Source organism: Cervus canadensis, chromosome 6, assembly GCF_019320065.1.
Source record: "Cervus canadensis isolate Bull #8, Minnesota chromosome 6, ASM1932006v1, whole genome shotgun sequence".
Lineage (NCBI taxonomy): Eukaryota > Metazoa > Chordata > Mammalia > Artiodactyla > Cervidae > Cervus > Cervus canadensis.
The window spans coordinates 23,378,782-23,399,303 of record NC_057391.1 but is presented as its reverse complement, the minus strand read 5'-3'; the positions used below and the strand labels follow the sequence as shown (position 1 = coordinate 23,399,303).

Here is a 20,522-nt window from a genome sequence, read left to right as displayed (position 1 = left end):
GTGGCCCAAGGAGGACAGGACATAGGCAGGCAGACACAGTGCCCTGTGTCTCAAGACACCTGTTTATTGGGGACACAACTCTGCGACAGGGATGACAGGAATCGTACCAAAAATAGCGACGTCTACAGGGCCCCTGAAGGGGCTAGAAGGGTGCAGTGCCCCCCACCCCCACCCATTGTACAAAAATAAACTCTCACGCCTATGGACCAGCAAAGACTGGCAGAGCTGCCCCTCAGCAGGAACACTCCTCTCTGCCAGCCCTGGGACCCCGTTCTTTGATCCTCACCCCTGCCACTGCTAAGGCACTGTGACTCTCCCCTGGGCTGGGTGGGTGTCGCCCGCCCACCGTCCTCACGCTCTCTGCTCCTCCACCTCTGGTCCGCCCGGGGCTGGGATATGGGTCCCACGCTGCCCGCTGCTGGCTGCTCTACCCAACTACCTCTACCGCTGCCCCGCTCCGGCGGGGGAAACTAAGCTACCGGCCCCCTAAGAGGGCTCCCTACCTTTCTTGGCCCCCTAGCCCAGCCTCTCCGGATCTCAACAGCCCGGGGCCCTCCTCCCCTTCCTGCGGAGGAGTGGGAGGGGTCTCTCCTGACGGTGCTCGGGCATAGGGCGGGGATGCATCGGCCTGGGGCGGCCTGCGGCCCCGAGCCCTGCGGCTGTGGTGCACTTGTAGGTGCAAGGCCATGAGCTCGGGGGCTCCAGTGGCGAAGGGACAGAAGAGGCATCGGTGGAGGGCACCCCCTGGCCCAGCCTCGCCTCCCGGCCCTGCCCGCAGGGACAGGTCCAGGGGCTCGGCCTCACCGCCTCGCCCGTTGCGCAGGGTCCTCCCGGGGCTGGCGGGCTTCCGACGGGACCCCGGCGCGCCGCCACTCGCGGGAGGCCGGGGGCTCGCTCTGCCCTCTACCCAGGTCGCAGGCTGCGGAGCCGCCTTGGCTCCGGACGACTGGCCCGAACCCCGCTGGGAAGGGGGCGGCGGCTCTGGGGGTGGCCCGGGACCGGCTCCGCTCTTCTGCTCCCGGTGGTGGCGCTGCAGGTGATACTTGAGCGAGCCGGACTGGGTGCCCGCGTAGTCGCAGTGCGGACACTTGTAGGGGCGCTCTCCTGGAGAGGAGGGGTGCGATGATGGCAGAGTCACGATCATTGCCCGCCCCTACCCGCATTTCACTCCACGGACAGGCCTTTGGGCCAGGCCAAAAAAAAACACTGCCTCACCCACCCTTCTGATTTGAATTAAGAGGTGTTTCTCGTGGCTCTCACCCGCACCCCTCACCCCGCTTCCTGACCTCAGCCCCCTCCCCATCCCGGAGGTTGCCCCCTCACCTGTGTGCACTCGCAGGTGCACTTTGAGGTGATGCGCTGAGCGGAAGGATTTTCCACAAAAGGGGCAATCCTTGCCGGTGGCCCCCCGGCCCCCTTCAGGCCGGGCCCCTCCAACTAACAGCCCATTCTCTTCTGCAATACACGCATTAAAAGAAGTCAGAGGGACCCGTTGCCCTAACTCTAGTAGGTCCATGGGCCCCCATACCCACCCACAGGACTGCTTCCCCTCCCAGCCCAGGAGGAAACCAAATGTTTGCGGGAACCTGAGAGGTTCGAACTAGCTCTGAGTTGGACTGTGCCCTCAAAGGGTCGTAAAGCCTCTACGGGAGGAAAACCGAGAAATGAGAGGTGGGTCCTTTGTAAAAGGAGGGGGCAGGAGGGCAGTGGCGGCGTCAGAGCGGGCCACAACGTGGAACCCCTTAGAGGAGATCCTTACGTACCCTGCGTGGCGGTGGACCTCGCCTGGGCCCCTGCGGCAGGCCCAGAGTGCCCCGGGGCCTCGCCTGGGCGCGGGGGCAGGGAAGCCAGAGGGCCCACCGCCCTGCTCCGGGCCCAGGTCTCTTCTTCTGCCTCCACCACCTCCTCTTCCTCGTCTGGCTCCTCGGTGCGGTGCCGGCGAGCCCGGGCTGGGAGAGCAGAGGGCAGGGGGCGGAAGCTTCCAAAGCTGCGGCCAGCCCCGGGCTCAGCGCCCTCACCGTTGGGCCGCGCCTCGCCGGCTCGCAGGCTCAGGTAGCCCAGGAGGCTCGGAGGCTCACGGCGCTCAGCCGGGGTGGGCGCCGGGGCCAAGAGGAGCGCAGGGCCCAGAGGCTCATAGGCAAGTAGACCCAGGTCAGGAGGCTGGGGGGCCCGGGCAGGCCCGGAACCAGGCCCCGGAGCACGCAGTGGGCCCAGCTTGCTGGCGTGCACTTTCATGTGGTTCTTCAGGAACCAGGGCTCCTTGAAGCAGCGGCCACAAACAGGACATGCATGATCGAAGGAGGCCTTGTGCTTGCGCATGTGACCCTTGAGAAACCAGGACTGCGTGAAGCTCTGGCCACACACTTGACAGCGGAACTCCGGAGGCGCGGGGGGCTCCTCGGGAGCAGCAGGAGCGGGGGCGGGGGTTGCCTCACTTTCAGGCTCCGGCTCTGGCTCAGGGACCGATCTAGGTTCAGGCTGGGGTGGAGGCTGGGGCTGGGGCGCAGCCGAGGCGGCCGCCAGGGGGCGTTCGGGAGCTCCGTGGGCCGTCAGGCTGTGGTGCAGCAGCTCCTCCTCCTGGCTGGAGCCGAAACTACACAGGCCGCACTTCCAGGGCCTGTGCAGAATGTGCAGGTGGCGTTCGCGCTCCGCCGCGGTGCGAAATTTGCCTTTGCAGAAGGGGCAACGGAAGGCGGACGACGAAGGAGCCTGGGGCCGCGCCAGGCCCTCGGTGGCTGGGGTGGCCTGCAGGCCCCCTGAGCTTCGAGGTCTCCCCAGCCGGGCCTCCCGCAGTAGAGCGCGCTCCTCCAACTCCAGCAACAGGCGCGCCGCGGGGCTTCGCGGGCGCTCGGGCTGGTGCGTGCGCAGGTGTGAGCGCAGCAGCGCCCGCTGCGCCGCACGGTGGCCGCAGTGCGGGCACTGGAAGGCCTGGGCGCCTGGGTGCGCCCGCAGGTGCAAAGCCAGGATAGAGTTGAAGCGGAAGCGCTTCCCGCATACAGGGCAGGGGAAGCGCCGTTCGCCTGCGCGACTTTCAGACCAGCCTACTGCTCCCATCCCTGGAGACCCGGCGCTCACGCCTGGCCCGTTGGAGTAGCGCTGCAGATCCAGTTCGCCGTCGAAAGCCGGGGGCGACGGCGCTAGGTGGCCGACCGGGGCGCGGGGACGTGAGCCCTGTGGAGAAAGATGTAAACAGAGCGAAGGGTGGAGAAGGGAGAGCTGTGGGGCAGACATGGACATGGAGAGCCAGAGGAACCCAAGAGAGGGTGGATCGGGGCCTGAACCAAGAACACCGGGGGCCCCTCCCACTCACCTCGAGGAAGTTGGGGGATGAATGGGAACTGAGCTTTTGGGACCACGGAAATAACTTAATAATGGGAGGCCAGAGAGACAGAAAGAGAGGTAAGGAGGGGAGGAAGTATAGTTGCAGGTACTTGTAGGTTCAGGCCAGAGCCTCACTCACCTCCATGGACCCCCTTCACATTCTTTGGTTCTGAGGAGTGTACGGAAGAGGAGGGGGGAAAAGCTGCTAGTGAAGGCAACAGGTGCTGAAGAGCTAAAGCAAGAGACAGATTTGGAGCAAAGGATGAGCCCTGATTTTCAGCAGTGGAAAAAGTCACCCCTAACCCCAGCCTCTTCCAGAGAGCCCCAAGCTCTTAGCACCCTGGAATCTATCCCTTCTCCTCCCTTACATCCTGAGACAGCAGGAAGCTGCTGTCTTCAAAACTTGTACTACTTTATTTGTCCACAAGGCTCCCTGATAACCCAGATTTCTTCCCCCCAAATTATTCATTTTAAATGCCTTATCCACAACAACCATCACCACCACCACCACCACCACGCCCCCCACCCAAGTCTCTGCCACCCTGGTGGTGGAAGAGACCATCACAGTATACTCTTCTCTCATTTAAACTGGGCTGTGCAGTGGGAAAAGCAAATGGGGTCGGCTTGCCATGCTCCTCAGCTATCCAAGTGGGACCAGTTGCTCTCAGACCCCTAACTGACCAGCCAGCCAAACATTCTTGCAGGCTCCATAGTTCTTCCTTCTGCCTTTATCCTGTCTTTCTGTCTTTCCCCCTTATTCTTCCTCCCTCCGCCTGGATTCCTGATCCATTCATTTCCATTCATTACAGAGACTCATTCATGCATGGGAGAGAAACACCTCCCAGCAGCAGAGTCTGGAGACAGACAGAGGGGGAGGGGCATGAAGGGGGAGAGAGCCAGAGGGAAAAGGAATGAAGAGAGAGTTGGGGGAGGAGTGGAAGTTAAGAGGCGCTGCTGGCCTCGGGAAGGGGTTAAAAACTGCAAATACCGGATAGAATTCATCCCCTCGTTTCAAACCTTGGAGCCTGCAGTTTGACGGGGCACCTCAGCCCCTTTGTCCAGGGCTGTTCCGAGGTAGGCTTTCCTCCTCTCTGCAGGGGAGAGGCTCCCTCACACAAGAGGAGGATTACACTGGCTCTGAGCTCAAGAGGCTGGAGTGAGGGACGGGGGGCGGGGCTGGGCCATCTGCACAGATAGGGGCTCAGCACAAGCTCTGAGCTGAAAAGGGTTAAAATTCTCCAGGCTACAATTCCCTGGGCCTGGGATGTGCAGAGCTCCAGTTCTGAGGAAGGAGAAGAGCACCGAGAGGAAGAGGACTTCGGGGTGGGGGTGGGGGGCGAGGATCTCCTGATTCTAAGCTGCAGAGGAGGTTAGCATTAGGACTTAGAAGCAACCTCAGAATTAAGATTCATGGAAATAGGCCTAGAAGAATGACCAGAAGTCATCTAGTCTGTCTTTCTTGCTTACATATAGAACTGTATGTGGTCAAAGCTAGACAAATGTGGACCTTACCTGAATTCTTTTTTTTTTTTTGGCTTGAGACAGAATGTTTGAGGTATAAAGAACCTCCTTACAATAGGCATTATGGAACTGAAATTGGTTACAGAGAAAGAAAAGGATTCAGCATTATTTTGCTTAAGGAATTGTAACAGAAGAGAACTGAGCTAGGGTCAGCCCTGCAAAGAAAAAAGGCTCTGGAGACCCAAGGATGCTTTAATTTTTGACGTTTAGTAGATGGGACAAGACGCTATGAAGGGTCAGGTACCTGTTACATGTGGAATCTGGGTGATGGGAATTTTATTAACAGGAGATTAATTAACAAAATGTCTTTGTCCAAGGTCACTAAACAACCTCCACCACAACTTTTAATATCTTTATTTCTGCAGCTCCAAATTAAGGCATCCACTCTCATCTTCTGGATCCTCCAAATAAGCCCCTTTCCTGAGACCAAGAGCCTTGTTGAGTTCATTAAGTAATATAATGAAAGATGAATTAGTGTAGGACTGAGGGGGTACACAACACTATTGTGGGCCCAGTCAGATCATTAATAGCCCTGCAACCTTCAGTAAATCACTTAACTTCCCAGTTTACTCATTTGTAAAATAAGGGGGTTAGACTAATTTATACTGATGGTCCCCTCCAGTTCAAAAGTTTTGTGGTTCTGAGTCATAGGACTCTTCTGGACCCCAGAGAGATGTTGAAACAAATGGTCATTCCTTCAGTACCATGGAGAGTGCAGTGGGCTACCAGAGGAGCCTCTTTGGCCACCTCCATACCATAGAGCAATCAAGTGCTAGAGGGGCCACATTTGCCATTTTAGCACCTCACATAAGGCAATGAGAAAAGCCAGAGGATTTTTAGAAATTCTTATCTGGAAACCGTAGAGGGGGAAAAAGAAACCAGTGGTACCAGAGGGATTATTTTGGCCTTTTGGATGTCACTGAAAATAGACAGATGTAACAGAAAATAGATGTAACTAGAAGAATTTTAATTAGCTATAAGGAGTGTTCTGACAGTTACAGTTTGTACATCCTGGAATGAGTTACTGAGGCATCATATTTGGGTCCATCACATTCTGTTGCTCTCCTGGGGATTCCCGGAACATCCTGGTGTACAGCCAATCTGGTATATTCAGAGGAAGCAGATGGTGGGGGAGGAGGGGGAGGAGGCTGGGAATACTGCATGGTCATAGCTGACTAACCTATGGGCACATACTCTGATTCTGAGAAGATTCTAGGGCCCTTAAAACTGCCTATAGGATAGTAAACAAAATACCTCATGGGAGGCTGATCTCATACCAAGGCAAGTAGAGTAGGAATTGGGCAAAGCTTCCTCCCAAAAACAAAACAAAACACTGCTTTGCACATAGCAGTTTTCCAGGACGGAAATGCAGTGATATACAAGAAAGCTCAAAGTGAAGCTGAATTCCCAAGCAGAAAGTTTCCCCAGAGGGTAGCCTCAAATCAACAAAACCCACTGAGAGACCCTCCTAGACTCAGTCAAGATCTCCAGAATCATCTCCTCACCAAAGAGGTCGCAAGAACCTGATCCCACAAGTTCTTCTCAGTAGGAGAAAGCACTGACAGAGCCCCAGAGCCCCAGATTTTATGAACTGACCTGGAACCCAGATCATGCATGCATTGCCTGTGGGCAATAATCAGAGTTTTCTATAGTCAGGCCCTAAACACCAACCACGAGACTTAGCCAGGCAGTAGCACTGACCTACTTCCCACCCTCAGTGGGAATCAAGGGTTATTTTGCCCTTATTTGGGTTCTACAGGGATGTAGGGCCAGGGATAGGGATCCAAAATCTTTCCAAAGCAATAGGCCAACTCCTTTTATGTGCTAGGAGACCTGGTGGGAAAGGGGGTGTGGATCATCAAACCTTACTGAGTAGGGAAGGATGGAAGGGTTGGTTAGAAGACTCTTAGAAACAACAGGGACAAGTACATAGATGCATCTGCTGTCTGGAGGACCATGAAGATTCAAACTTTCTGTTTCAAAAGCTTTTAGGGTCAAAGTGTAAGGGGCAATGGTTCAGGACTTGAAGTTTTGGGCCTGAAGGACAGTGACTAGGTCTCTGTCTCTGGTCATCTCTAATACTCGATGTTTTTCCCTCTGAGAATATTTACACCTTCCAAATCCTCTAACAATTATGATTAATGCTGTACTAGATGGAGTTGAAAGGGAACTCCTTAGGTGGTCTAGAGTCAAGACCACCTTTATCACATAGACACGCCACTAGTTCACTTTTATGGCCTCCTTCCCATGGTCCTCTGAACTGCACCGCTCAGGTGGTTCCCCCAAAACTGACCTCATAGCACAGCCTGCCCACCTTTTAGACTGAGTTCTTGGTAAAGCCTCCTTTCTTCCATCCTCACTACCCTGAGTGGGGGGCTACAGACCTCAGTTGTGGGTTTCAAATGGACAGCAAGAGGTGAGAGGGAGGTACACCTGCTCACCTACAGCCACCCCACCATGGTGAATCTTATCCCAGAGGCATGTCCCAAGTTGACCCCTCTTCTGAAAGTTCTGAAGGACCTGGATCTGGGGGAGGGGCATGCAGCCCGCCCTAAGCCCCCTTAGCTGGAGCTGACCCTAGAAAGGTCAGAGTCTCAGCACCCATATGAACCTCAGTTCTCAGATTAGGGGGTGGGGAGTGGGTAGGAAAGACTCTGGGAAAATCTCCCTCCCAGAAGCAGGTTGGCAAGTAGGGCAAGACCTTTGATCTTGCACAAGAGGTTCTTCTAGCAGCACCCCGGGCCCCTCCCGGGGAAGATAAACCAGAAGGATGATGGGGGACAGGGTTGGGAGACTGGGAGGCCAAGGCTCAGCTACCCGGGCCCGGAGAACAAAAGCTGAGTTGCAGCCGCCTCCGCCGCTGCCGCCGGCCGAGCTCTTTGTGACACTTTGTTTGGGACGCAGAGAGGGAAGCACCCCCCCATCCTCTCCCCTCCCCCATCCCCCGCTCCCGGAGAGTTTGGGTCCCTTCCCCCTCCTCCTCCATCAGCCCTACCTGGGCCGGGGGGCACTCATCCACTCTGGTTCCCAGTTCGGCCGCCCGGCACCCCCAGGCCCCTCGCGCCCTGCCTTCGGGCCCCTACAAAGACGACCGCCCCCCCCACCCCCGCTGGCCTTTCCCCTTTGGTGTCCGCTTTCCCGACTCCCCCACCTGCCCCCCCTCCTTCGAGGCCCCCCTAGCTCTCCGGGCTTCCGTGGCCGCCGCCCCCACCCCGCCCCCCCAGGAGCTCTGGGCGAAGTTTGCTTGGGGCCGAGCCGGCGCCCCTCCCCCGCCCCCGCCCCCTGCACCTGCTCCGAGCCGGGCGCGCGGAGCGGGGCCCCCCCTCCGGGAGGGGGGGCGGGGGCCGGGGGCGGGGGCCGGGTGGCGGAGGGGGGGCCGGGAGTGGGGGGAGCGGCTACTCACGAGCCCCGGGCGGGCGGCGGCGGAGCGGGCGGCGGCGGCGGCGGCGGCGGGCGGCGGGCCGGCGGCGCGGGCGTCAGCGTTACGTGGGGCCGGGGGAGATGCGCCGGGCCCCGGCCCCCCCGCCCCCGGCCCGGCCCCCGCCCCCTCCCCGGTCCCCCGCCCCCGGCCCCGGCCCGCATTGTGTGCGGCGGGAGGCGGCCCGGCCATTAGCATGCGGGGGGCGGCGCGGCGGGGCTGGGAGCCGCACGGGAGCGGGAGCGGGAGCGGGGCTGTGGCTCCGGGGACTGGGAGCAGGGGACCCCGGGAGCCGCGAGAGGCGGCCGCCAGGGGCGGGGTGCGGGCCGTTTGGAGACTGGGGGCGCTGTCGGAGGAGGGGGGGGGAACGGGGGTGGGGCGCACGGATGATTCCAACAGGAGACTGGAAGAGATTTTGAAAGGTCATCTCGTCCTTCCCCCAGCCTCCAAGCAGGACTGCCCCTCCCACCCTAAACCCGGACATACCAGGGAAGGAGCTGGCTCTGCCGCTCTTTCTGCCCCAACATGCACAGACTCGGGAAGTTCTTCCTGGGGTTTTATCTCAAAGCCTCTCCCTTACAATTTCTGTCTCTGTTTTGGGGGAGGAGGAGGGGCGATTATAGAGATAGTTAATGTCGGCGCCGTGTAAGAAACATTAAAGTTACTCTTCGGTCCTTTCTGTTCTTGATAAACAATTCCTGCTCCTTCCTCTCGAATTCTGTTTTTCCATTCCTTAAGTCACTTTAATGGCTCTTCAATACAGCAAATATTTACTGAGTGCTTACTAAGTACCAAGCACTACGCTCAGTGCCGTGGGGGATGAACACAGCAGGGGAATGTGGTACTCTCCCTCGAGGAGATTGTAATCTACACAGGGACTACAAATTTGTAAACTGGATACTTAGATTTGATCAATATTTCACTGAATGCCTGATCACATATTTAATAGTATACAATCCTTCCAATAACACTTCTGTAATTAGTCTGCATTTACAGGTAAGGAAAATGAGGCTAGTCTCTTTCCACTGGCCTACCAGCTAAGGGATACTCAGTGCAAGCCCAACATCTCACATTCTGTCAGGCCATCGCCACAAAATAAAATTAATGTACATAAGGATAGAGGAGAGAGTAGACACAACAGTTCTCAGGATCCCTTTAAATGTGATTCTCACTGCCCAGGAAAGAAGAGTGGGCACAGTGTTCCAGTGAGTTGGCACAGCACTGAACAGGGCAGAAGTGGCTCACACAGAAAGCCACTTGCCTCCCAGGACCCTGCCTCCTAGTTCTAACTCCTGGGGTCTTCTGGCTCAGTCTTTGGTCTTTAATTAATAATAGCCATTCATATTTATTGAGCATGTATGTGCCAGGTGCTGGACTGAATTGGTTCATATGCATTTTCTCTTTTAATACTTAAGGCAACCCCTTGAGATTGGTATTAATTTGCCTTTAATGATAAGAAAACAGAGATTAAGTAACTTGCCCAAGGTCACCTGGGTTGCTCTGGGATTTCAACATAGATCTGGTTGCCTCAAGAAGTCAGGCTCGCACCAAGGTGGGCTTTTCCTACTTTTGATCTACAGAATATATATTTGGGCCCAGGTGATTCTGCTTCTTTATTGCTGTTCAGTAGCTAAGTTGTGTCCAACTCTTTTCGACCCCAGGAACTGCAGCACACCAGGCCTCCCTGGTGTGTAGAAATAAATGACCCCAGTTTAGCTTCTGAATAAGTGCTGTAATATATGGGCATCAGGTACATCAGTATAAACTAATCAGCATCATTAATGGTTATTATGTACCCACTCTGAGTCAACAATCCTTCCCAGTCATATTACTGTCCGCCTTTTTTCACTCAGTTTCAACAAACTGAGGTTCAAATTGGTAGAATAATGTATCCAAGGCCACACAGCTGGGAAAGTGTCAGAGCTTGCCTGGCTGCAAGGCAACGTCTGTCCCTCAAAAATATTAATTGTTGCAATAGTGTCCTTTCCAAGACTGACCATTTAAGGACCATCTTCTAACATGTCTAACTACAGGTTATCACTGAGTCAAAAACAATCCCTACTATAAATAGAGCTCTCCATCCACTTAGTCAGTGCCCAATCCAGAGTAAATCCTTCAAGAAAGGAATGGGAGAGGAGAAATTGTCCAGAAAGTGAGAGATAAGAAGCCAGGTCTTGGCTGGTGTTGGGACAAACCTTCAAGTGGTAATGATGGGACTAATCCAGAGAGTGAGGTGGGATTTCCCTACAGAATGGCAAGTAATTTAAGGAGGAAGCCCCCTAAAAAAGGAAACATTAGATGGAAATGGGACATTGGAGCCCAGGGTGATAGTATCCATGTCGATAGGTGAGTGATCAGAAGAGGCACCAAGGATGGGCAGAGACGGGGTCAACAGGAAATGGGAACAGAATGAGATAGGGCGAGGTATCTAGTAGAGTGAACTGAGGCTGGTGTCTACCCACCGCCACTCCCTGGATCCATAGGCCCTCATAGGGACCTTTGCCCCACCACACCTCAGCCCTGAGAGCCTGTCTCTGCCAGGACAAGTTTGTCGTCTGCTCTGAGCTACCAGGAGCCCCGCCAGGAGCTCCAGGCCCGATTGGGACCCATCCCTTTGGAGCAGCTGCTTCAGACTAGGTAGGTATAAGGACTCTAAGCCTCAACTTCCTGGATATTGAAAGCGGGCAGAGGGGCAGCTGAAAGAGATGTTGCTGTATGTCCTGTCTTCTGATGAGTATCATAATGCATTGTCCCCAGGCTAGAAATCACGGAGCTCTAGTGATCAAGGGAACCATGGAGGACAGAGCCGGTCAGCAAGAGAGACCTAGCCTTCGTCTGGAAAAGCTACAGCACTGGGCCAGGCACAGGCAGAGTGGGCGCCTCCTGGTGCTGGCGGTGAGACCAAGCTGCCCCACCCCGCCCCTCAGCATGTTCACGTGTCCCCCCAGTTCAGTCCTACACATGTTTTGTAAGCACCTATCAAGTGCCTGAAACTGTGCTAGGCTCTGAGTGGGAGGAGGGTGGAGGAAATATAAAACAAACAAGGCAAGACCCTTAATCTCCAAGTAGATTCTCCATATGGGGAAAACACATAGGCAAGTAACTGAACTACAGCATGAGGCAGAAAAATTAAAAGATATCTCCTTCTCCTTATGGCCCTTGGTTGACTACTCTCTGGCACTATGCATTCCTCCCAATTGCTGATCTCTAGAAGAGCCAAGGATTGGGAGGAAGGGAGTTCCTGAGTTTCCCTTCAACTACACTGCATCTGGCCTCCAGGTGAGCCAGCTGTGGCTGGCAGTGGCTGTGCTGCCCTTTGCTGTCTCAGTAGCCTGCCTGAACTCTGCTTGTCACATGACCACAGCACTGCCACTTGGGCCTGGCATACTGGTAAGAACTACCCCGTGGGAGGGTAGAAGGAAGGGCCCCTCCCTAACAAGCCAGACCTCACCACTTGCCTTTCTCATCATTCAGGGTCTCCTCACTGGGATTGTTACCCTTGAACTGCGCAGAGCACCCCGTCTCTGGAAGGTGAGAAGGGAAAAGAATGTAGTACTATTCTCCCACCCCCTAAAACACACACACACACACATCTCAGTCTAGGAAGTGAATTTCTGTTGACTAATTGTGTCAGCTCTCTGCCTGTGACTGGCCTAAAACCCCGAGAGGGGAAAATAAGAAAGTTAAAGGGCTGATGGTCTTGTTTGGAGGTGGAGGAATAGGAGCTGAGTTTTGTTTTCAGCTAGGCTACAGGTGGGGCTTCAGGTTCCAATGAGTCCCCTAGGCTGGCAGGACTCAACTGGCTCACTGGCAGGTGCGCGCCATGATGATATTCAACACCTTTAATCTGATCTCGGGCTTCATCGCATTGGTGGTCGAGGTGATGAAGACAGCCTTGATGTCTGCCCCAACTGTCTCCTCCCAGGTACAAGTGAATAAAGGAGAATGTGGGAGGATGCGGAGGCAAGAGGAGGGGAAAGGACAAGGGCAGATAGGTGCAGGGTCCCCTGCAGCACACCCTCAGCCCCATCTACCTACAGCTAGCCGGCTTGCTGATGCTGGAGCTCAGCGCTGAGGCCTTCACTCTAGGGGGAGTGCTGGTCTCAGCATACGCCCTGTTCCTGCTGAGCCAGAGGAAGCCAAGATGCTGCAGAAGCCAGAGTCTGCGCTACCAGGAGCTACAGGAGGTATTGAGGGCAGGGAGGAAGCAGAGAGCTAGAAGCTCATTTTTTCACTGGCTATCCTGGTCAATGGTACTTAAGAGAAAATGGGGCGGGGCAGGCGGGGTTGTTAAACTGAAACTTATTAGTTTTCTGGCTTTGGACATGTCTCTCCTAGTGATGGCTAGGAGACTCAGACCGTAAAGCAGTGCAGGAGACCCGGGTTCGATCCCTGGGTTGGGAAGATCCCCTGGAGAAGGAAATGGCAACCCATTACAGTACTCTTGCCTGGAAAATTCCATGGACTGAGGAGCCTGGTAGGCTACAGTCCATGGGGTCGCAAAGAGTCAGACACACTGACTGACTTCACTTTCACTTTCTCCTAGTGATGGGTTAGAGGAAACTGAGTATCTAAATGGTTGGGGCTAGAAATGTGGGAGAGCTTTAGGAATGTGACTACATATTGGAAGGACTATGGGAACATGAGGGAAAAAAATGGGAGATGAGGAAGCTGCATCTCTTTGGGATTCCTTTCTCACACTTTAAGTTTGCTCACCTCACAACTGTCTGGTTTTCAGGGCCTCTCAGAGTTGGAGGAAGTTCCTGAGTTGGAGACTGGTCCCACAGTGGCTAGCACAGCAAAGAGAACAAATGAGTGAGCTGGCAAGTGGAAGCAGACATGTGCTGCTCTCCTACCCGACGGGAACATTCTCCAGACTCTCCTGCACCGCATCCCCCTGAACTCAAATTAGATGGAGTCCCCTGAGACATACATGAAGTCCAGTGGAGTGCCTTCAGTTTTCACTCTGACTAGGCCCCTTGCTTTACCCTTCCCTGCTGGGGAAAGCAATAACTAGACTGAGTCTTTCATCACCTCACAGTCCTGAGAATCTGACTGCCTGCAAGATAAGATATCTTTAAACTAACTTTCAGCTAGATCCATTTCCTCCCTTCCATTCTTACCCACTGCCTCCCCAGCTTCACATCTGCCTCATCTCACTGTTTCCAAGATTTCCACCTTTCACAATCCCATTCACTCCAAACCCGGGTTCCCGTACACGCCCACTCTGAAATCAATTCACTACTGGTGCTTTCGTTCTCTCGCTTCGATCTGGTGCCTTTCTACTCTAGCGGAAACTACAAATCCCAGGATGCCTCGCCGCCCCGTGGCCTGCTGGGAAATAAAGAGCCTTCCCTTCTGTGGTGGGGGCGCTGTGCATCTGCTGAATGACGCGAGGCGCTGGAAATCTGGGCCTAGACGAGCGTTTCCTCGGACGCGACCACTGGCCCCGCGTGCAGGGAGGAGCTGGGCGGGCAGTTCTACGCGGGGGCGCCACCACCCCAACCTCGGTAACTGAGAACTGACTGGGGTTCTACATTCCTCCATCTGGTAGCTTTGGAGACCGGCTGGGGTTGAGGGCTGCCCCTCGGCAGAACTGGGGTTTCCCAGATGCTGTGGCCGCGCCCCCTCCCACAGTGCCCAGGTCCAAAGTCCTGAGACTTGGAGCGCGCGCGAGAAAGGGGTTGGAGATGATGAGTCAGAAGCCCAGGGCCCTTCTCATCCCCCTCCCCCGGGGCCTAGGCGCCTGAGGAGGACGGACTGGCTGGGCAGACGGGGTGGACAGGGCAGGAAGAGGGAGGGACACGGCGACCCAACCTAAGGTTTTCCCGCCTCTTGTGAGCTAGCCGGTGTAACGATCCCGCGTTGCCGCCACCCTTTCTCTCCAAGGCGGGAGCGGAACTGCGCAGGCTCAGCCTCTCGGCAGCCCTGCCGACCTTTGATCCCAGCTGCGGCGCGCTTGCTGAAGCTCTGGTTGTGCTCAGCCCCCACCGTTTATGACCTTTGCAAGTGTGCAAAGATGGCAAGTTCAGGTGGGCTTGAGAAAAGCCCAGGAAAATGAGGGCACCCAGTAGCACCAACCGGACAGCTTGCTAGCCGCTAGAGAAACTAGAAATTGACCAGAGCTGCAATACTAAGAAAACTCACCCCAAATTCACATAGTGCCGGGATGGGTGTGCGCCTCACATTCATTTTTGTTCCCACTTGAGAAGGCTGCTTCTCCAGGCTTAACCAAGCCCAGGCACCAGTGAGGAAAGAGCGCAGCCTGGCTGCATTGCCCTGACATTGCCGTGGCGCCAGCTGTTTGTGACACCTTGGGAGTGGTAATAGTTGCCCTATGACAAGATTGTGTGAGTATTAGTGGGTGGGGACAGTTCTGGGATTAGGCTCTGGAATGAGAAAACAAAATCTCCCCCCGCCCCCACGCCCAGTCTAAATGCCGAAATAATGGAGAGCTCATCTGTGAAGCACTCACAATAATTTTCCTCAAAATCAGAAGGTGGTGGTAGCTGAAGAAGCTAGGAATAAAAGTCAACAATTCATTCTTAACTGTCTTCCACGTAGGAGCAACAAGTTTTAGTGATATGATCAGATATCTAGGAATTGCATTTTAGTTCTTGGAAAAGTTCAGTTACCATGCAGATGAACCTTGTATCAGGTTAGGCTAGGTTATGCTGTGGTAACAATGCCAAAATCTCAATGGTCTAAAACCGTGAAGGTTTACTCTCTGGCAGGGTGCTCTGCTCCTTGTAAACTATTCAGGTACCCAAGTCCATGGAGCACCACCATTTTGAGTTCCTACCATGTCACCATGAGACTAATCCCCCCTCCCCCCATCTCCAGCCCCTTCCCAAGTTGGGAAGTAAACATGAAGAATTGTTCAGGTTCTTAAATGCTTCTGCGTCAAAGGGATACATATCGCTTTCACACACACTTCATTGACAAAAACAAGTCATATAGCCACACCCAACTTCAGGATGGTTAGAAGGGCAATCTTCATATGCCTGAAAGAGGAGTAGACATAGTTCACTGAAAGAAGAGGAGGTAATCATTTGCAAGGATTCTTGAACAACTAAACAGTGGGAATTCATCCATTCCAGCAGTTATACCTGTATCTACTTCTCTGGTTTTGATACATGAACCACTAAAATGAAGTTCTTTTTTTGGTCCATGTCACATGCCTCACAGGATTTTAGTTCCCTGACCAGGGATGGAACCCATGCCCCCTACAGTTGGAGACATGAAGTTCCAGCCACTAGACTTCCAGGGAAGTCCATAAAATGAAGTTCTTAATAGAAACTTAATAGTTCCCCCTGCCCAGAATAATAAGATTGGGAGTCAGAAAATCTAGACTCTGGTTTTGATGTGTAAGTTTGGGCAAATCAGACCTCTCTGCAGTGCATTTTGCTTAAATGGAGATTATAATATTTACCCTCTCTACCTTACTGGAGTACTAAGGCTCAAATAAATCACACATGAGAAAAAGAAAAAAAAACTTTATAAAGCGCTTCAGAGGTTGAAAATAAATTGCCTATAGAGATGAGAAATAGTGTAAATGAGTGAAGCAGATTAGGCATGAGTTAATAGGGAGAGATGGGAACTATGGCAAACTAGAGAGCCCACATTCTGTTTAAAGACTAACCCTACTCAACTCTACCCAATTATTGCCATGTGGGACTGTGGGCTTAGTATTGCCATTGTTCCAATTTTTCTATAATAGTCAGAAATTCTGACTTTTTAAATGTAAAATCTTCTGATTTTAAAATGTTAACAACTGATTTTCTTAAAACAGTACCAGATTTGGCTCATAGTCCTTCAATTATTATGTCTCCTTTATATACACATATGGTAGAAATTTAGAGTTTAGATGTGCAATATGGTTCTTGTAGGCCATCAAAGCCTTTTATAAAATTCAAGAGTCCTGTAGAGATTTAATATTAGGTTCTCAAAGCCATTTTTTAAGAATCATATCCCTCTCATATTGGTTTTCTGGGAGGGGTATTTTGCCCCAACAGGGATTATTTGGCAATTTTTGGGAGTGACAGCTTCACGGGTGGCAAAGAGTATGTAACCAAAAGAGAATTAAGAGGATAAATTGGAAGATCAGAGATTTAGTCCCAGTGCTACTGTTGCCCCTTTCCCGTGCATTGTCCTCTGCTAGCTGCAAGTGAAGACTGTGAGACTTGTCCTGTGGTCCTCGTTATCCCCCCACCCCTTCTCGGCCTACTGCCTACTGACAGAGTTCCTAGCTGCTCCATGAAAGCATTCTGCTTTGCTGCAGTGCTTCCCAGCAACCATTGTATCTGTCCCTTCATCAGTTTGGCAGCCGCTATAAAAGTCACTCATGTTTTACTTGAATTGCTGCGCATTGGAACTTCACAGAAAGAAGTGACTATGACAAGATTCCTGCTGACGTCAGTTTTAAAGGCCTTGACCCCATCCCCTACTTTAAGCATTTAAGAAATATGTGGCTTCATATGCGGCTGAATTCTGAGGTGGTTGGGAAATTCTCCATGTTGATGAATTTTACCCTGATTTTTTTTGAAATTCAGTCATTTATTCTGACCTCTAATACATGATTGCAGACAACAGACATTTCCCAAATGAGGTGTCAGCTTTTGCAGATGGCTCAGGTTTTGTGTCTTGGGCTGTGTCCTCTGCTGCCATCTTGTGGCCTTTTTGCTGCCCGGGGTCGAGGTCTCACAAAGGGCCTTCTTCCCTCCAGGTAATGGCGTGTGTCAGTGGCTTGTGGCTTCGTTGGAGAAGGAGTCTCTGCTCACTGTGGGGTATGTGCCAAATCCCTCCCCTGCTATGAGTCCACCTGGGCTGTGACACACGCCAAGCGCGTAGCAAGTAGGCTGGAGGCACAGGGCCCTTCTGGGTCATTCCCAGCCCTTGGGCCTCCATGTGTTATGCAATCCTGGACTCAAGCCAGAAAATCAGTAAACTCAACTACCCAGGAGTAATCGGAGCTGACCTCGCTTGCTTGGACCAGTGAATGGCCTGCAGCCTCTCTCTACTCACCGTCAGGGCTGAGATATCCTTTATCTTAGTGAGAAGAGATGATTACCCCATCAGGATTTTGTTTTACTGTCCAGGCCCATTTTGGTTTGCTCTGTGTACACACCGTTCCTTCTTGGCTTGTCCAGCCAGTGCTGCTTCAAGTTCGATGTTTAATTGCTGGATTGAGCAGGACAGTGGCAGTGGGTGTCACTGTTAAGCAGTGTTTCCTATAAGGATGACAGGATCTGAGCACTGTAGTGATCAGAGGTCCATGTCCAGGGCACAGGGAATCTAGGAGACTGCCCTTGTAGCTGGGCTATTGGTGACTGAGCAGCAAGTGACTCGTTCTGGAGGAAAGGCAGGAAAACTTCAAGTTGGTGCTGTTTTCTTTCATTATAATAGTGTGTTTAAAACCTTCCAAGAGTTAAAGTATTAATAAATGTATAGAACTGTCCCCTAGCTGTTTGCTCTTCCTGTATATTTTACACATGTTTGGCTTTTTATGGAGAGCCCAGACTCTACCAGGCCCTCCTTATCCCTAACTGCAGAATTGGAGGAGGAGACAAAGGAGGAAGGGGACGAAAAACAGTTGCCTGTAGTTCGTTTTAATATGCTTTCCCATGTATAAAAATTTAGGGAGTCTGGTGCTCTGTGATGACCTGGAGGAATAGGATGGGGGAAGGGGAGGAAGGCTGGGGAGGGAAGGGCTGTATCTATAATTGCAGCTGATTTGCATTGCTGTATGGCAGAAGCACACATATACAGTTGTGTTTTTACACAACACTGTAAAAAACTTTTTAAAATTAAATTTAAAAATAGAAAAAAAAGAAAAATTCAGGGGAAGGGCCTCCTGTATAATTTCCTAGGCTATTAAACCGGTATGTGTTGCTTTGTAACTCAGATGCTGTTTACTTAATGGGAGTTGTCTTCTGTTTCTTTTGGTTTTCCTTCTTTGCCTATATTTTTTCAGCTTATTTTAATTATATTTTGTGGTTCATGTTATTCCTTTTTATTTTTTATAAAATTTTTTTAAAACTTATTTATTTCTGGCTGCTCTGGGTCTTCATTGGTGCACATGGGCTTTCTCTAGTGTGGGTAGCGGAGGCTACTCTTTAGTTATGTTGTGCAGGCTTCTCATTGCCATGGCTTCTCTTGTTGCAGAGATGGGCTCTGCAACAGGCTTCAGTCGTTGTGGTACATGGGCTTCGTTGCCCCGTGGCATGTGGGATCTTCTCAGACCAGAGATTGAACAGTGTCCCAGGTTTGGCAGGCAGATTCTTAAGCACTGGACCATCTGGTAAGTCCTATATGTTATTCTTGATTCTACTTATGATCTGAATCTTTGGTTTATTTTTCTTCTCAGAAACTTTTCCTGTGTTCAATCCAGAGTGAATGAGTTGTTTTTGTTGACTCTTGTCTATTTTTCCTTGCCTTTTAAAGTTTTATTTATAAAGTATTTTCCTACAAGTCCAAGCTCCTCAGATAGAGGAGCTTTGCTTCTTTATAATTCTGTGCTCACTTTATGTATAAAGAAACTGCTATGTATCCACTCTCGTGCTTTAGACAAAATGAGAGGACTCAATGTCATGGCATAAGAGAAACAGGACTGATGTCTTTGTAAATCTCACAGATAATTATGAGGAAGAGAAACTATTGTTAGTGAGCCCAAGATGTGAAGCTGGGTCCAATGGTGTCCTATTATAGAGAGGCAGAGAGGCTGGTTTTCAAGCAAAAGAGAGAAATGGAACACCTTTCTAAAGATGAGCTGCTTTGAAGTTAGTCTCAACCTCTGGGTAATGTTTGAGGTGTTTTGTGCAATGCACTTCTGTACAGTTAAGTTGTTGAAGTGAGTTTACAAGTATCAACCAAATGGTTGGAATGTTGTTGTTCAGCTTCTGTGTCATGTCCAACTGTTTGTGACCCCATGGACTGTAGCACACGAGGCTTCTCTGTCTTTCACCGTCTCCGGGAGCTTGCTCAAACTAATGTCCATTGAGTCAGTGATGCCATCCAACCTTCTCATCCTCTCCTCCTGCCTTCAATCTTTCCCAGCATCAGGGTCTTTTCTAATGAGTCAGCTCTTTGCATCAGATAGCCAAAGTATTGGAGCTTCAGTTTCAGCATGAATCCTTCCAATGAATATTCAGGACTGATTTCCTTTAGGATTGACTGGTTGGATTTCCTTGCTGTCCAAGGGACTCTCAACAGGCTTCTCCAACACCGCAACATCAGACTTTATTTTCACCACCAGACACATCCACAGCTGGGCATTGTTTCTGCTTTGGCTCAACCTCTTCATTCCTTCTGGAGCTATTTCTCTGCTCTTTTCCAGTAGCATATTGTACACCTACCGACCTGGGGAGTTCATCTTTCAGTGTCATATCTTTTTGCATTTTTGTACTGTTCATGGGGTTCTCAAGGCAAGAATGCTGAAGTGGTTTGCCATTCTCTTCTCCAGTAATGGTTGGAATAGATGACCTTTAATTCATTCTCCAACATTAAGATTTGGTTTCTCAGCAGTGATGGTTTTGTTTTTTGTTTTGTTTTTTGACTGCTCTGCGTCTTCATTGCTGCACATGGGCTTTCTCTGCTTGCGGAGAGTGGGGGCTACTCTGTAGTTATGGTGTTGGGCTTCTCATTGAGATGGCTTCCCTTGTGAAACACAGGCTCTAGGGTGCTCAGGCTTCAGTAGTTGCAGCTTGCAAGCTCCAGAGCACAGTCTCAATACTTGTGGCGCACAGGCTTAATTGCCCCATGGCACGTGGGATCTTCCTGGAGCAAGGATTGAACTAATGTCCCCTACATTGCAGGACAGATTCTTAACCACTGGACTAGCAGGGAAACCCCAGTGATGGTGTTTTTTAAATGGACCCACCCATAATCTGGTGGCTCAGGCAGTAAAGAATCTGCCTGCAATGCAGGAGACGCAGGTTCAATCCCTGGGTTGGGAAGATCCCCTGGAAAACGGAAAGGCTACCCACTCCAGTATTCTTGCCTGGAGAATTCCATGGACTGTATAGACCGTGGCGGGGGCGGGGGTCTCAAAGAGTCAGACACGACTGAGTGACTTTCACTTTCAAGGGTGATGATGATGACGGCAGTGACTCAGTGATGGGCAAGGTGGGAGTCAGGACTGTTTTTTGCACACATTGGTGAAAAGTCAGAACAATCAAAACTTCAGCGAGAAGTTAAAGCCATGTCATGTCAAAATAGCCAAGTCAAAACATCTCACTTTGGCACATATGTTTCTTATGTGCCT

The 20,522-nt window shown here is 51.9% G+C and overlaps 2 protein-coding genes across 8 annotated transcripts; one reads left to right on the top strand and one right to left on the bottom strand.

The window, feature by feature from the left end:
• Nucleotides 1-43: 43 nt before the first annotated feature.
• Nucleotides 44-14,584, bottom strand: ZNF219 (zinc finger protein 219). 5 transcript variants are annotated; one of them, XM_043471289.1, is made up of 5 exons: nucleotides 14,408-14,584; nucleotides 3,461-3,553; nucleotides 1,764-3,171; nucleotides 1,324-1,455; nucleotides 44-1,104 (listed from the first exon to the last, which is right to left on the bottom strand). In XM_043471289.1, exons 2-5 carry the CDS (start codon nucleotides 3,464-3,466, stop codon nucleotides 500-502), a joined length of 2,151 nt encoding a protein of 716 aa, XP_043327224.1. In that variant the 5' UTR covers nucleotides 3,467-3,553; nucleotides 14,408-14,584; the 3' UTR covers nucleotides 44-499. The 5 variants fall into 5 exon arrangements, with proteins under 5 accessions (XP_043327224.1, XP_043327221.1, XP_043327220.1 ...); XM_043471286.1 differs by lacking the exon at nucleotides 14,408-14,584 and adding an exon at nucleotides 8,747-8,944; XM_043471285.1 differs by lacking the exon at nucleotides 14,408-14,584 and adding an exon at nucleotides 8,246-8,635.
• TMEM253 (transmembrane protein 253) lies at nucleotides 10,051-13,619 on the top strand. 3 transcript variants are annotated; one of them, XM_043471302.1, is made up of 7 exons: nucleotides 10,051-10,897; nucleotides 11,018-11,155; nucleotides 11,540-11,650; nucleotides 11,735-11,791; nucleotides 12,075-12,185; nucleotides 12,301-12,447; nucleotides 12,999-13,619. In XM_043471302.1, the coding sequence occupies exons 2-7, from the start codon at nucleotides 11,054-11,056 to the stop codon at nucleotides 13,077-13,079; spliced, it is 609 nt and encodes a 202-aa protein (XP_043327237.1). In that variant the 5' UTR covers nucleotides 10,051-10,897; nucleotides 11,018-11,053; the 3' UTR covers nucleotides 13,080-13,619. The 3 variants fall into 3 exon arrangements, with proteins under 3 accessions (XP_043327237.1, XP_043327235.1, XP_043327238.1); XM_043471300.1 differs by having other exon boundaries at nucleotides 12,075-12,191; XM_043471303.1 differs by lacking the exon at nucleotides 12,075-12,185.
• Nucleotides 14,585-20,522: the final 5,938 nt, after the last annotated feature.